The sequence below is a fragment of the Erythrolamprus reginae genome, chromosome 1 (assembly GCF_031021105.1).
Source record: "Erythrolamprus reginae isolate rEryReg1 chromosome 1, rEryReg1.hap1, whole genome shotgun sequence".
Classification (NCBI taxonomy): Eukaryota; Metazoa; Chordata; class Lepidosauria; order Squamata; family Dipsadidae; genus Erythrolamprus; species Erythrolamprus reginae.
Window position 1 is genome coordinate 72,788,374 of NC_091950.1, and position 15,962 is coordinate 72,804,335.

A 15,962-nucleotide genomic window follows, 5' to 3' on the forward strand; every position below is an offset into this window, starting at 1 on the left:
ATAATTGATCTCCTTCTGAGCTGTCTGCCACACTCTCCTCCTCCCTGTCACTCATGTCTTCTTGGTCAGAGGAGCCTTCATCAGCAGATTCAACCGGGGGCAAAACAGGCCTGCAGCATGTGGATGTCTCCCCCACATCCACAGTCCTTGGGGCAGGAGCTGGGCCAGAGCTAACCACAACAACATATAATCTGGTTCAATTGCTGGTACAATGCTTAAGTTTCCTGACCCAACCCTCAAATAGCACAGTCACATCATCCACATTCCCTACGGTGACCTATCCACCCTGAATCCTGAAACCTTATCCTGAGACCAGTGGTGGGTTGCTGCCAGTTTGGCCCAGTTCATTTGAACTGGTGGTAGAAATTTGCCCCGCTCACCAAACCGGCAGCAATGGCTGGCTGTCCATGCCTCTGAATTGGTCCTCCGGTCGCTGCTCCTTGAAAGCAGCTGGCAAAGAATCCTCCGCGCATGCACAATGGCTTCTGCACATGCGCAGAGGGTCATTTTCCCAACCTGAGTGCAAAATGTGCACTTCCAATGTGATGTGAACCAAAAGTGAAGGTAGGTGGAACCCACCCCAGCCTGGGACACATATATTCACTTTCATTAGTAATATATGTGTTTAAACCAAAAGAAGTACACAATGCAACCCATCCTGTTGTCTTAGCTTTTTTTCCCAATTATCTTTGATTTTTTGTTGTTGTTGAATCCTTCTGCTATTCATTGTCCTTCATAGCTTTTTCATCATTGTTTGGGGTAATCTTTTGCTGATTACTGAGATATCTGACAGTTTATTTTTTCCAAGAAGGACCTTACCAAACTAGAGTAAATCCAAGGGATGGCCGACAGGATAAAGAGATGTCTGGAAAGCACATCTTAGAAGGAATGATTGAAAAAGCTGACTATCTTTAGCCTGAGGAGAAAAGATTAGGAAGAAACATAACAGCCTTTCAGATATCTGAGGCTGCCTAGTGGAAGATGAACAGATTTATTTGTTGATTCAGAGAAAAAGGTAGAACCTTTGCGTGGAAATAGCTGAGAAATAGAATTCTGCCAAACATTAGAGAAACTGACAATGGAACAGATTGTCTCAGAAGATAGTTGTCTCTCTTATGCTAGAAATATTGAAACAGCATCTATATGGCTGTCTGACAGGAATTCTAGAACCTTATCCTATGTAGTAGATCCTGAATTGACACTGCAGGAAGGATTATATTAGAGGATCTTTAAATTTCCTTTACATCTGCTCCTTAATTCTAGGATGCACAGGAATAAATTCTGCCACAAATCCTTCTCTATTTGTTATCTACCAGGAGTGCAGGACCTCATCTGCAGTGGCCACTGTTGGTTTTTTTTTTAATCAGATCAGAAGTATGCCTTCCCTTGTGAAACGGATGGGCTCATTTTTTAAAAATTCTGCTCACTTTTTAAATGCAAACGTGTTGTTTTAATTCTGTTGACTTACTTTAAAAAGATGAAAACAATCCTAAGATCAGTAACATTAAAAGGACATTGGAAAAACATAAATAAAACAATTCATCTTTAACTCAGCTATTTTCTCCCTGATGGGGGAAATAGCGTTTTATGTTCAGCTAAATAGTTTCCACCTACTGTCTTTCAAATTTTCTTTTAGGTCCTTCACAAGGAAGACATTCAGGGGGAGCTGATTCATTCTCTCCCACCCACCCCATCTTTGCTGGGAACCCCAGCAATAGTGAATGTGTTCTCTCTTACACAATTTATCTCATAGCCTTTAATGCACAGAAGAAATAAAACTGGCAGCAATTTTTTGAAAGCATAAAGGAACATTGAAGTTAGAAATTGTCAAAACAGGGCTTTAGGATTTTTTTTCAAAGAAAAGAAAAAGGGAAACAATAGCAAATTGCTATGCTTTTCCCTCTTGGCCCACACTCCTGAGCTGAGGTTTCAAAGAATAGTAGTATGTATGAGAGACAAACAACAAAATCAACAAAAGTTCTGAATATGTGTTGGTCATGAAAAGGAGCCGGGAAGACAAACAACCCCCATCCTAGCTCCCTCCTGATTTCTGAAAGAATTCAGCAAGAATCAATTCTGGATGTTTTGTATATGCTTTTCCCTTTCTTCAGCCGTTTCTCTGTGAAGTGTACTCAGGAGCGAAGTTAGTGTTTGATTGCTGATAGCCTCACGCACTGCACGTAGCACTGTCATTAAGCCATCATATGGCTGGCCAGGAGCCAGATCACACAGCAGTTCTGAGGAAGTCTTCCTAAACCGAAAGAGTTGATATATGTGTGTGTACATCAACGCAAGAAGAATGTTTATTTCTGCTAATTGGAAGCTAGCTTGGGTTGTCCTGACTTTAAAAAAAAAAACCCCACACACAGCCTTTTGCATTTGAAGTAAAGCTGGCATGGCTGCTCTCAGCAGGCAGTGCTTTGGTCTAGATGGTTCTTGAAATTACATGCGCTTCTGTAGACATAAAAGAGAACATCCGCTGGCAGCAATTTCAACTTTATAAAAGGAAAGAAAAAAGTGTAAGAGCCAGGACTGCAGGAAAGCTAAAATGAAAGCATATGAGCAATACGATGCTTACAGATAAATATTCATCACGGTATATACTGAAGTATGTGGGGCTAAAGAGCAAGGCAACACCCTGCTTATAAAAGAAAGATTAATTGTTTTGATAATGGGAAGAGACGAGGGTGTTCATTGCAAGCAGAATTATGATTCTCTATCTAGCGAATTCCCTTCAGCCTCAATGTTGTTGTCATAGCCTTTAGCGCTTTGCTTTGTCCTAAAAATGCAATGTGACAAAATGCAGCCTGTTTTGACAGAATGTTTTACATTGGGGATTGCAGGCTTTTATTTATGTATTTCATTAATTTATACCTTCAAAATTAACAATCAGTCTTGCAATGCAATTCTGCCAAACCGAGGAATAGAGTGGCTGGTAGGCAAATTTTGCAAGGGATTTCATCCCTCCCCTTCCATAATGTAAAATTTAATTTGATTTTGATCTGGCCCTTGTGATCAAGGGTGCCTTTGCTTCCAAACTAGTGTGACCAATGTCCTCTCCATCCATTACCCCCGCCCCAAGTCATGAGTTAATCTGGTACACATTGTGGGGTATGAGAAAATTCCTGTAGAGATTTATATTCTGTGATCAGCGTTAATAATTCACCAGTTGTAAATGTGTCTTTCCCAAGACCTTTTGTATTTCCTGGAGGCCACCTGGAACAACCATTAAAATATCTGTTCTCATGACTGGTGAACCAAATAAAATATTCTGCCACTTCATTCTGAATCAGATTGTTAGTCCTACCTAGTTTGTATGACAAGAATCAGAATGAAAAATACACAGTGATAATATCTTTATTTAGGCCAATTTGAATTTTAGAATAGTTGCATGTTTTAGAGTTTATTAAAATTCCTGTTTGAGCAATATGGTTGAAGGCAGAAAAAGCGTGAACAGCTATAACCATTTGTTATAGCTGTTATAGAGTAATGTTAAGTAATATAGAATTACAAGTAGATTGTTTTTCTTAGGGGCGCTAAGCTTTTTATTTCAAAGGCTCCGTTTTAAAAAAAATATAAATTCCATCAGCCAAAATCCACTGTTTTCATTCTAATGAATTTTCCATACCGCAACCTTCAATTGCTGGACTCTTACAAGTAGATCAACTGGAAATGAAGCTGGTTTCCAAAAATCATTTCTGATTTCAATAGCTTCCTACATTTTGGCCAGGTGATGGCCCATAGTTTTCTTTGAACTAGGTTCAACATGGTCCCTGACATTCTTCTTTTACCTGTAAAAAAAGAAAAAATATATATACAGCAGCTTGTTCTTTATTTTATGATGAAAGAGGAAAATGGCAGAACTCCATCAATTTCATTGGTTAAAAGCCAAGTAATGTGGTGGTGTAAGCCTATAATGAAATGAAGTATACTGCTGAATGCCACTGCTAGAACAAATACAAGACAGAAAAAGTTTTTTTATAGGTAGCAGGAAAAGGTGGGCAGAAGTTGCAATAGTTATTAGTGTGAAAAGACGGTCACAGATCCATTTTTTCAGTGCCGTTTTAACTTTGAATGGTCACTAAATGAACTGTTGTAAGTCGAGGACTACCTATAGTAGGGTTCCTCTTTGAGTGTGATAGCCAGATTGATGGGAAATGAAACAGAAATTGACTAATCGGTCTGTTTGTTCATAACACTGGAGGTTGTTTTTTTTTAAAAAAAAAAAAATTAGATATTAAAGAAAGTAGATAAACAATTCTAAAAAAAACCCCAAGGTATTGAAAAGGCAAAATACCTATGAATAAACAAGGCATTTTTAAAATGACACAGAGGTTGTCATTTTCCCCCTATAGGAGGTCTTTGATTTATGACCACAAATGGGACCAAAATTCCAGTTGCTAAGCAAGGTGGTTGTTAAATTAGTCATGTCCTATTTTATGACCTTTTTAGTTAAAGCTGTTAAAACTGTAGCCATTAAGTGAATCGTGCAATCATTAAACGAATCTGGCTTTCTTTAAAAAAAAATTATCCACAATTTCCATGTACACATCTATGCATATGCTGTACGACATATCAAAACATACATAATTATATATTTCTATCCAATCTATCATAAATCAGTATCCTATTTTTGCACCTATTTATACTACTATTTATTACTCTTTTACCTCATTTCTTTGTACTCCCCCCCCTCTATCTCCGTCTCCTCCTTCTACCTTCTTTCTCCTTCTCTCCCCCTTCCTAGTTCCCTCCCCTTCTTCTCTCCTCTTTTCCCTCTCTACTTCCTCTTTCTCCCTCTTGACCTTTTCCTGAGTGACGAATCTGTCTTTCCTTGTGGACTTTGCTTGTTGAAAGCTAGCTGGGTGGGTCACAGATGGAGATCACATGACTTCTGGGATGCCACAACTATTTTAAACACATGTCTCTTGCTAAGCATCTGAATTTTGATCACATGACCATGGGGATGCTGCTACGGTCATAAGTGTGTGTGGTGGTTTTAGGTCACTTTTTTAAGTGCTGAATGGTAACTAAATCAATGGTGATAAGTTGAGGATTACTTGTGTATCATTTGATAGTTCTGGATAACCAAATATATTATATTGTTTGAAAAGTCTAAAAATCACAAAACCAAGAATGAAGATCAAGAACCAGGGTCAACATAGTATAAATATCTGCAACTAATTTAAAACATTAGGCAGGTGGCAGTCAAGAAGTCTTTAAGACATCTGGCTTGGAGATGCTAAATCAGGAGAGGCTTTTTGGGTAACTACATGGGTGAGAATAAGAAGCTATAACAGTGATGGCGAACCTATGGAATGGGTGCCACAGGTGGCACACGGAGACATATCTGCCGGCACATGAGTCGTTGTCCTAGCTCAGCTCCAGCATGCACATGGGCACCGGCCAGTTGCTTTTTGGCTCGCATGGAGGCTCTGGAAGGACATTTTCGGCTTCTAGAGGACCTCCAGGGGATGGAGGAGGGTGTTTTTTCCCTCCCCAGGCTTTAGGGGAGCCTCTGGAGCCTGGGAGGGTGAAAAATGTGCCTACTGGGTACACCAGAAGTTGGGCAATGGGCTGTTTGTGGCTTCCAAAGGACTCCAGGGGGCAGGGAAGACAGTTTTCACCCTCCCCAGGCATTGAATTATGGGTGTAGGCACTCCCACAGGCGCGATAATTTGTGCACACGCGCTTTTGGCACCCAAGGGAAAAAAGTTTCACCATCACTAAGCTATAACATAAACTGTTATCCAGTATTAAGGGCACATCTGGGCCATTACGCTACAATTAGCTGACACTATTATTACATGGGAAAATTCAGATGCGCTGAAATGGAATTATTCCTTTGCATATACCTCTATCCATCCTCAGAGGAAGCAAGACTCAAAAGGTGAACTCAAAACTGTCCTGCTGCTTTGGAGATGAACTTCTCAATAGGGTGTTGCCTATCTGCAGCATTGAAACACTGCAGTTTTAAATACCTTGATTCTGTTGGTCTGAATCCAGAATGAGATGGATTGATAACTTCCAATTGATCTGGAAATAATCAGGTTCTCTTGTGCAAGCTGGCAATGAAAACCATTGTTTCTCAAGCCCAGAATCAGGCAATAAATATTTCCTATTTCGCCATCCATCCTAGGCTCATAAAAAAGGCATGTTTGAGAAAAGGTGCTATGAAAAGAAATCCCTCACTAAGCCACTTAAGATCATAGGTACTGTAGAATGCGCTTGGTGTGAAGAATTCTGCTACTGGTTTTGGAGACTGCCTTGACTTTGTGTTTGGCTGTTAAGATCCCAGGATTTCATTTCCAAGCCTGTTTCAAACAGACTTCCAACTTTCTAATTTACAGAAACCTATTGCAACAAAACACAGTTCAAGTAAATCCCACCCCCCTTTCAAAGAATAAACACTATTTAAAATAACATCTTCTTTGTCTTATAGGCTTGTTTCCAATATGTTTGCATCATTTGTCACCATTGAAAGTGGATTCCAAGAAGTGTTTCAGTAATAGAGTTAAGCAATTTTTAAAAAGCAGCATGAAGCATAGAAACAAGCACTTCAAATAAACTTGGTGTTTATATATCAATATCACAGCTATGAAAATGAAAAGTGTATAATGTTATTTTGTGGCATTGGTAGAGAAAGATTGATATCTGTTTTGATTTGGCCATTTTCAGTTATTTTAAGCTACCTTCTACAATTATTGTTATGACCCTTGGCTCCTCCTTCTGGTCTTTTTCCTTTTCTGCTTTTAGATTTATGCAAAAGAAGCCATCAACAACTGGTTTTCTACATGGAGGCCAACCCCATCTATGCTGGACTTATACCAACTGTAACTTTGATAATCTTTCTATAAGTCCTAGGAGATCCAGGAAAATTCTCTTCTTTAAACCTCCATCCAAATTGTTTACTGGTTTAAGGAAATTTATAATATTTCAGGACTCCTTTTGCTCTCATTTTTAAACCGAACTATACTTGGCGAAAGTATATCTTTCATGTGCAGAACATTTTTCTGTTTGGATGGGAAGTATTTCTTAAAGATGAGGAAACAGACTGAATAAAGTCCTTAAGTAGCTCTTCAGACTTTCAGATGCTTCAAATTTTCCCACTTCATAATGCCTGGGACTAAATTTCAGATTTAGAAGTGGGGGCCTCGTTCAGTCTAGATTAGCATTTGACTGCAACTAATCATCACTAGCGGATTTTAGATTTCTTACTCCTGCTTTAATAATTATACTACACCAGCTCCATTCAGCCTTCTAATCTTTAGATGGATTACGTCATTTTCAGAACGAACGAAAGTTTACATATTTATTTATTTATTTATTTATTTTATTTTGTCCAATACACAATGAGGGGTTTTAGTGGGTATATATCTATATACACATAGTAAAATACACGATGAAGGTTATAGAGGAGATACTCATAGTAAAATATATCTATGAAAGAATAGAAAAGAAGATATAGTAATAGAACATATCAATGAAAGAAGAGATATAGGAATAGAAGAAAGGTATAGGAGATATAGGAGAGCAATAGGACAGGGGACGGAAGGCACTCTAGTGCACTTGTACTCGCCCCTTATTCTAGCAGGACCAATCCCTGCCTTAAAACAGATATCTCTTATAGGTTACCTTTCTGATTTAACTTTTCCCGAGTTACCTATTGCATGCTAATCTAACCCAGACACATTTACAGTTGGTTGTGAGGTTAGAAGAAAAGTGACTTGAAGCCTCGTCCTTCCGATAAATATTTGGACCAGTAAAAATTTATAGAGCCAAGTATTTATTAATTTGGGAAAACGCACAAGGACATGTGGTAAATGGTGGATTGAAGTTCTTGTGAGGGAAAAAAAGGATGTGAATCAGATAATGAGCAATTGGATTTGTAATCTTTCTTTCCATTTTTAATTTCTAAGAGCTGTTAATTCTGTCTTGGTTTCCTTGAAAACAGGATCTTTCCTAGTTTGTTGCCCTACAGAGATGTAGCAATTCAGTTCTAGTAATTCTGAGCCATTGTGAGTAATGATTGCTTTGCTGTACCACCAAATATAACTTTTTCACAGCCTTGTCATCAGACTGTGGTTTTATGCTGTAATGCCATTTGTCTCTAAAAGAAAAATGAGTTCAGGAATATGCTGCTGTGACTACTAAAATCTGCCTCCTCAGGCCATAGAGCTTTGGGTTCCATTAAATGGTAATGGTGGTGATTACTATAATCAGAAATGGCAGCCCTAGGCCTCTGACATGGTTCTAGTTGTGTTTTTAAAAAAGCAGAATAAATGAGTACGTACTGTGAAGTACATTTCCTCCATAACCAGTACTGAATAGGCTTTCACTCATATCCTCTGTAGCATTCCCTTTTGATTCTTAAGGAGCGAAGCTTCATCTTTGGTCTTCTGATTAATTCCACAAAATGAATATATGAGCAGGCATGAAAATATTAAAACAAGAAATTACCTCTGAAACATGTTTGGCTAATTCTGTGGTTTAAGCACAGGGAGGAGATGTTGACAGGTTGACAGGGAGATTCCTACAGTCCCATATAGACAAGAAATAAAACATCTGTGCACAGTATCTAAGTTTTACTTTCATCGAGGCATTAGATATAAACATCCTGAAGGGTGGGAAATGGATTGTTTTATCACATTTATTTAGTGGGGGTATAGGGAGAAAGTTACGGTACCTGACAAAAGTGGTATTCATACTTTTCTTACAAACCTAAGGATACTTGCTTAAATCACATGTTCTCCTGTACAGGTTCAGTGAAAAGAAAGCTATACTGCTTGCTGTTTACAATTAATTTTACCAAAGCTTGCTCAGGAAAGTTTCCTAGTACTTGCTTCCCAAATTTCTAATCAGTGTAGGATCTGACAATTACAGGATTTGTAATACCAACACATTTCAAAGGTACCCAGTTGAAGCAGGGCCCTTTAGTGAGATACAATCTTTTCTACAAAATAATTTACATCTGAAATAAATGCAAAAATACCCAGGAAAGATAACTAGTATAGTAAAGGCTATTCCATTCAGATTCAAAACCATATGTGTAAAAGTGCTCATGTTTTGCGGTAGAGAGAAAATTTTTGAAGTTATACTACATATATTTCTCAGTTATGTCCAGTAGGAATGGAATGAACCTTAAGATCATGTTCCAACCATTTGCCCTTATGGTATACTCACTCACATCGTAATTGTTTCATTTCAGACTTGAGGTGGACCACTATTCTTAAATAGAGTTGTTAAGCTACAAAATGAGCAGCCATGTAAATTGTTCAAATAAGTTAGTACAATAAAGCAAAACCATGCTGCATTTTAAAAATTATTCATAGCCTCCACAATTCCTTTATCAACAATATCAACTTCTAACTTCCAGCCTGCATTTGCTAAGGAATCATGTCAAACATTTAATATCATCTTCACTCCTTAAAACATTGTTCTACAGGAGCAGAATTACTTTGAAGAATATAATATGTCTGACTAAACTTAACAGTATCTACAACTGTTCAGATTCTAAGACCGATAGTTTAAAATTGTATTTTGATTTTGTATCTGAAAAGCAAACAGATAAATTTTTAAAACTGCCAAACTAGTAGGGAGAAAAATACTAAGCATCTTTCTTTCTCTTCTTGTATCACCTTCCAGGCTATGGTAGCTTGTTATCCTGGGAATGGAACTGGCTACGTGCGTCATGTGGATAATCCCAATGGAGATGGGCGATGTATCACCTGCATTTATTACCTGAACAAGAACTGGGATTCAAAGGTATGTAGCTCCTCATATGTTGTTGAGAAGTGTAGACTCAAGAGGAACCTACTCCAGGAACAATGTTTCTCCACACCCCTGTTTTCTTGCTCTTCCATTTTTTATGAAGTACCGTGAAATTTCTGAATACAACGCTGGGTAGCTGAAATGTGAAGATAAATCCATTTCATGGTTGCATTATTTTTTAATTTCAATTGGATAGGCAGGCAGCTTATTGAAAATGGGGAGAGCTTAGAATTTTTGAGCCATTGGTGTGACTGTCACTATTTAAGGATACAGGTAACAAAGGGTTTAGTTTGATGAAAACAAATGGGTGCCTGAAAAGCAATAAATAAATGGATTCTGACAACTGAGGTAGTTTAACAGGTTGAGCCATGGTTGTCTTTTGTTTTTGTCCCATATAAAGCCGCCTTTGAAAAAGAATACTTGTTTGATTTTGCCCTATGTACAGTATAAGATCATGAAAACGTCTCCCTCTGTTTGCCCTGCCTTGGCCTCATAAAAAGGATTGTGTTTGCTAACACATGTGTGTGGGAGCTTAGAGGCTGTTTGCTGTGATATATTTAAAGAAAAACAAGTTGACATTCTGCCTTTAGGTTTGCTAACTGTCAAAAGCATCAGTTTTCAGCTACTCAAAGCCCTGTATCTAGAAGATTGCCCACTTCAAACCATGTCCAATTCTTGTGGATGCCTAGGAACACTTGAGCATTATTTTTTAATATGACACAGAGATTCCACTGACTTTTCTCAGAGTGGAAAATAAAAACAATCCTTTCCCTTTCTCTAAAAATTACACCAAAAGGAATAGATGGCATAAAGACATTCCTTATCATTTGGAGACATCCAAGTAAGTAAAGAAAATTATTTGCATGTTTAAAACTCTGTACATTAATGCCAATGTAATAAGCATGCTGGAAGAACTCTTTAACTGCAGCCCTCTAATGAATATATATTTAGTGGTAAACCAATGCTTACCTGTCATAAAAGACTACAGGTGTCATCTGGATAATAAAGATATAAATTTGATTATAATAACAATGGGGTGGTGATGGGTCTCCTGCCTGGACAGGGGGTTGGACTAGATGACCTGCAAGGTCCCTTCCAACTCTAATGATAAATAAAATAAAACAGCTGCAAACCTTGCTGTCATGGCATGCATAGAGTTGTGTTGCAGTAGTGTTCTATTAAGTTTGGGCACATGCAGCTTCTGGGTGAAGACTATGGCAAACTAGGACATCTCTGAGGAAGTCAAGACTCTGTTATAGTGCTGCCTGTGGCCAGTCCAGGCCAGTAGAGCCTCTCCAGATAAGGAGATTGCCCACCTGCACTCCTCTGGAGAAGTCCATAGGATTTGAAGATCCTGGTAGTCATGAGTTGAGCAGCTGAGAAATAAGAGAGAATTTCTGGCTCATAGCCACGTGGAGCTCTTAAGGACCCTGGATATGATTTAAATCTCACTTTCTTAAATACATTTGGATACAACTGTATGAAACTTTTAAAAAAACACATTTTTTTGAACAGCAAGAAAGAAAAAGAAACATTCAGTGAGGTATCCTTCATTCTGGATTAAGAAAGAAGAAAGGAGCAAAATAAAAGCGGCAGCTCAGAACTTAATAAGATTTTGATCTGAGAAAGTATAAATAGAAAAAAGGGAGAGTTAAATTTGAAATGTTAATATTTTGGTGAAAGTGCTTTTGGCATAATCTGAGATAAACATGGTAACCATGCCAGGTTTAAGATTTCCCTCAACCACTGAAGCTATGACTTGGAACGTGACATTCTCTCTCAATCAACATTGCAGACTGGATGGTGATGGCATATAAATATAACAATATGATTTCTTGTTGATTGTGCAGCATCCTTGCATACTGCTTTCCACCAGCGTTAAAAGTATCAAGAATCTTTCAACTTTTTGCTTTAAAAAAAAGATAAATGGCTAACTAAAGTGCTCTCTGAAGAATTGTCAAGGGATTCTGCACGTTTTTAATTGCTGTAACAGATTAAATGTTTACATTGAAATAAATTGGAACACACAGTTTTATATGAAGTTGGAGGGCGGTCCCTGCTTCTGAAAAGGCAGAACAAAATCCCAATTCCCTCATATCTCTTTGTGTTGCTTAAGAAATCAGACGGGTTTAAGAAATCAGACGGGTTTGAAGTGTGTGTGTGTGTTTGTATGTGGGGTTTTGTGTGTGTGTGTGTGCGTGTGCAACATATATTTTGACAGAAACATACATTTTGACAAAAAACATATTTTGACAGAATACACACACACAAGTTTGGAGATGAAAGTGATTCAGATTTTCCATCTTGATGTGATAGCAAGAAGTTTGTCAAAAAAAAAATGTACAACAAGTCTGTTGTGGAAAACTGGACAAAGTCAGGGTCAGAAAGCCTGAGAAAGGGAGCATTGTTTTCCCCACACACCTCAATAATACTTGATTCATTTAAAAATTTGTTCAATAAACACAAAGAACAAATTAATTTTCTAAATAAAAACAGTTTTAAATAATTACTTTATCTGTATATTACTTTTAACTTGCTTTATGTTTAACAACAGTCATGCCCTTAGATATGAGTCCCCCCCCCTTTTAAAAAAATGTATTCATTTACTTATATTTATTGGGATTTCAATAAATATAAGTACCGGGGATAAGAAGTGATCAGTGCTTCAATCTGACCCATTTATTACCCATTATTATTCCTATTAATATTTCACAAATGATGCAACTTGCCCCCCTACTGGAAGGATGATGGATGAGTTTCAGAAACTGTGCTTCTCAGCTGGCAGAGGTATATTTAAATTAGTGCTAGATGTCTCTAGGCACATCAATCAAAATGTCCACCATTACAATAGAGCAGACAGAATGTGATTTGGAAGGAGCTTAGACTACATTATATCCAAAGACCTTTGAGGAGCTACAACACAAATGGTACATACTTAGGTCAGCCTTGGGATTAAGCGTTAATGACATTCTTCCATTGAAGGAAGATGAGAGGAAGGGGCCTCAATTTTGGTGGTAGCAATTATTTTCATAATGAACCATGGTGGCGCAGTGGTTAGAATGTTGAATTGCAGACTAACTTATTGCTCACACCAGAAGTTTGATTCTGAGCAGCTCAAGGTTGACTCTGGTTCCATCCTTCCGAGGTCAGTAAAATTAGGACCCAGGTTGTGGGGGGCAATATGCTAACTCTGTAAACTGCTTAGAGAGGGCTTTAAAGCACTATGAATTGGTATATAGTATTTATTGGTCTTAAATGCTATTATTATGGCTATCAACAGATGAGTTCTTCATCGTCCCCATTTATGTCCAGTGGCTTCCTCAGTAAATTTCCCCATCTGGCTTATTTTTTTATGCATATATATACAAAATAAGATGTTTTAAGATCTGTTTATTCTGTCTAATCAAAAATGTTTTCTTTTTCTTTCTGTTTCAGCTGCATGGGGGGATCCTACGAATATTCCCAGAGGGCAGGTCCTATGTAGCTGATGTTGAGCCCATCTTTGATAGATTACTATTTTTCTGGTCAGATCGAAGAAACCCACATGAAGTGCAGCCTTCCTATGCAACAAGGTAAAGACCTTAGGTGTGGGTTTTAAAGATAATTATACAGAACAGCAGTCTGTTTCTCAATGTTGCATATGTAGTTAGATGTACAATTCCAGCATTGTCAATAAAATGATTTCAGTAGCAGATTCAAAAAGAATCCAGTAGACTTCTGAAAGATGAATTCTTAAACTTTCTGGATGAAAGAAAATATATTCTGGTTGTCATATAATTTGGGAATTATATTGGAGAAAACTATCTATTATATAGAAGCACTTTTGATGTGGAAGTGTGTTCTTTCAGTCTTGCATTTAAAAAAAATATTTTATTGAAAAGGAAATCATGACATTTTTCATTTTTAACTCTGCATCTTTTATTTATTTATTTATTTATTTATTTATTTATTAATTATTGTACCTATACAAATGCACTGAATATTTACCGATTGATATTTACTATGTATATATACATAGCATGCTGTTAAGAGCCAGTTTGATGCAGTGATTAAGGCTTCAGCCTAGGAACTGGTAGTCATTCACAGTTCTAATACAGCCGTGGGCACAAAGCCAATTGTGTGAATTTGAGCCAGGCATTTTCTCTTAGCCCTAGGAAGAAGGCAATGGCAAACCACTTCCAAAAACTCCTTGCCAGGAAAGCTGCAGGGACTTTCCCAGGCAATGTTCCAGAATCAAACATGACCGAACAGAAAGAAGGGAAAACAAGTACGCAGTTATGCAAATTAATGTTAACTTCCTGGCTCCGTAGGCATTTCTGCTCTCTAGTTCTATGTGCCAGATATTCAACCTCATTTAAAGGATCTACTTATATACACGTGCACGCACGCACAAACCATTTGAGATATTTTCTTCCCCCACTACCACCAATTCAAGTAAAATTGGTAAAATTTTGATAGGTGTGTTTTGATCCATATAGCTAATTGTGAATAATGGCCTTGTTGGAATTTAGGCATTTTTCTTCTTGTCACAAGCACCCATGACTGCATCTGTAATGCTGATGCTTTCTCAGTAATTGTTCTTGCCCTAGCTAGAGAATGTATTAAAATCTCTACCCATGTGCGTCTTTCTGATGATAACACTTTTCTTAATAATAAATAAGCAAGGCATGGAATTTTGGGAGAACTTACAAATTTCACAACAGTTTCTCTCAAACTAGTTGCCCTCCAGTTTTGGGGGGCTTGCGTTACTGGTTAGGGCTAATGGAAGTTGCAGTTCCAACACAGCTGAAGGTACCAGAATGAAGAAGATAGCTTAGTAACTATCTAACTGTCTTCATATTTGAAAGTATTGCCATGTAAAGTCACCATGCAGCATAATAAATTGTATATTCTCTGAGTTTCCAAAGATACAATGAAGCCTCAATGTAATAGATCATGGATTTTTTCCCCCTCCCCTTTGTAGGTATGCAATGACTGTGTGGTATTTCGATGCGGACGAAAGAGCAGAAGCCAAAAAGAAATTCAGGAATTTAGTTGGTATGAGAATTTATTTTTAACTCCCATATATATTCCAAGAACACATTGTGATGTCACAGAATTAATTACATAGAGAACACCTTGTCCAGTCCAGAAATAAAGCTACACATTGAAACAAGTTTCTGTGGGCTGTTCTATGCCTATGTCATATTTAAATGACTGGAACACAAATATTCATTTCTTTTATTTAAGAAAATGTATAGGGGCTACCCAACTCTCAGTGATTCCTGGTGGCTTACAAATATTTTAAAAAACCAATATAAAAATAATAAATAGCAATAATACCACCCCCTGGTGAGAACAATAAATTCCATATCTCAAATAATGTCTTTTATACCATCTTTCCTTTACCAAGAACTTCACAGGAAATTCTTCTCTGCGTATCTTTGTTCAGAGAAATGCTACATGTGTACAAAAATAAATCCTTTCTGTGGTGTCACCAAACTGAAGGGTATCTTCTCAACGATGATAAGATTGACCCTTTTCAGTCTTAAATTAAAATTCTCTTTGCTCAAGCACTCTGAAGAAAATTTGGAAGTGGAATTGAATGCACATTCTATGCGTAACTTAGTTAGATTTATTTTTCCTAATAGGGTTTTTTGTGTGTGTTTGTTTGTTAAAATTTCACATTTCCACTACAGTGTTCCCTCAATTTTCGCGGGGGATGCGTTCCGAGACCGCCCGCAAAAGTCGAATTTCCGTAAAGTAGAGATGCGGAAGTAATGGACAGCTATGTTCACTCTAAGGTGCGCGGCCAGGCGCCCAAAAACTACCACCCCCACGCACCCTTTTCCAAATTGGGGGCGGGGAGCGACGAAAGTGCAGAGGCCAGCGAAGGTTGTTTTGAATGTCGGCCCCCCCGCCCCCCCAGCGCCTCCGGCCCCCTTGTACCCCCGACTTCTCGCCGCTGCCACCCGCCCACCTGCCCGATCCGCCCCTTTCTCCGGCTTTCTTGGGGTGCGGCTCCTCCCGTAGCGGCGCTGCCAGCTACAGATTCTTGTCCTCCTCATCCGGCCGCTAGCCACTTCAAGCGCTTTGGGAACGCCCGCCCTGCCCCTCTAGCAGTCCCTTAGCTGAGAGCGCTTTCGTCCTGGCTATCAGCGAGGGGGCTGCAGGAGAGGCGGGGCAGGTGTACTTTTCACAGCGGAGGCCGG

At 38.3% G+C, this 15,962-nt stretch overlaps 1 protein-coding gene across 2 annotated transcripts in view; it reads left to right on the plus strand.

Annotated features, from left to right (window-relative positions):
- Positions 1-15,962, plus strand: part of EGLN3 (egl-9 family hypoxia inducible factor 3) — a 44,628-nt gene that overhangs the window by 23,277 nt on the left and 5,389 nt on the right. For both annotated transcript variants that reach the window (XM_070755755.1, XM_070755764.1), the window contains exons 2-4: positions 9,646-9,765; positions 13,207-13,343; positions 14,735-14,808. In XM_070755755.1, coding sequence (XP_070611856.1) covers positions 9,646-9,765; positions 13,207-13,343; positions 14,735-14,808 — 331 coding nt within the window. The remainder of the gene's footprint in view (positions 1-9,645; positions 9,766-13,206; positions 13,344-14,734; positions 14,809-15,962) is intronic.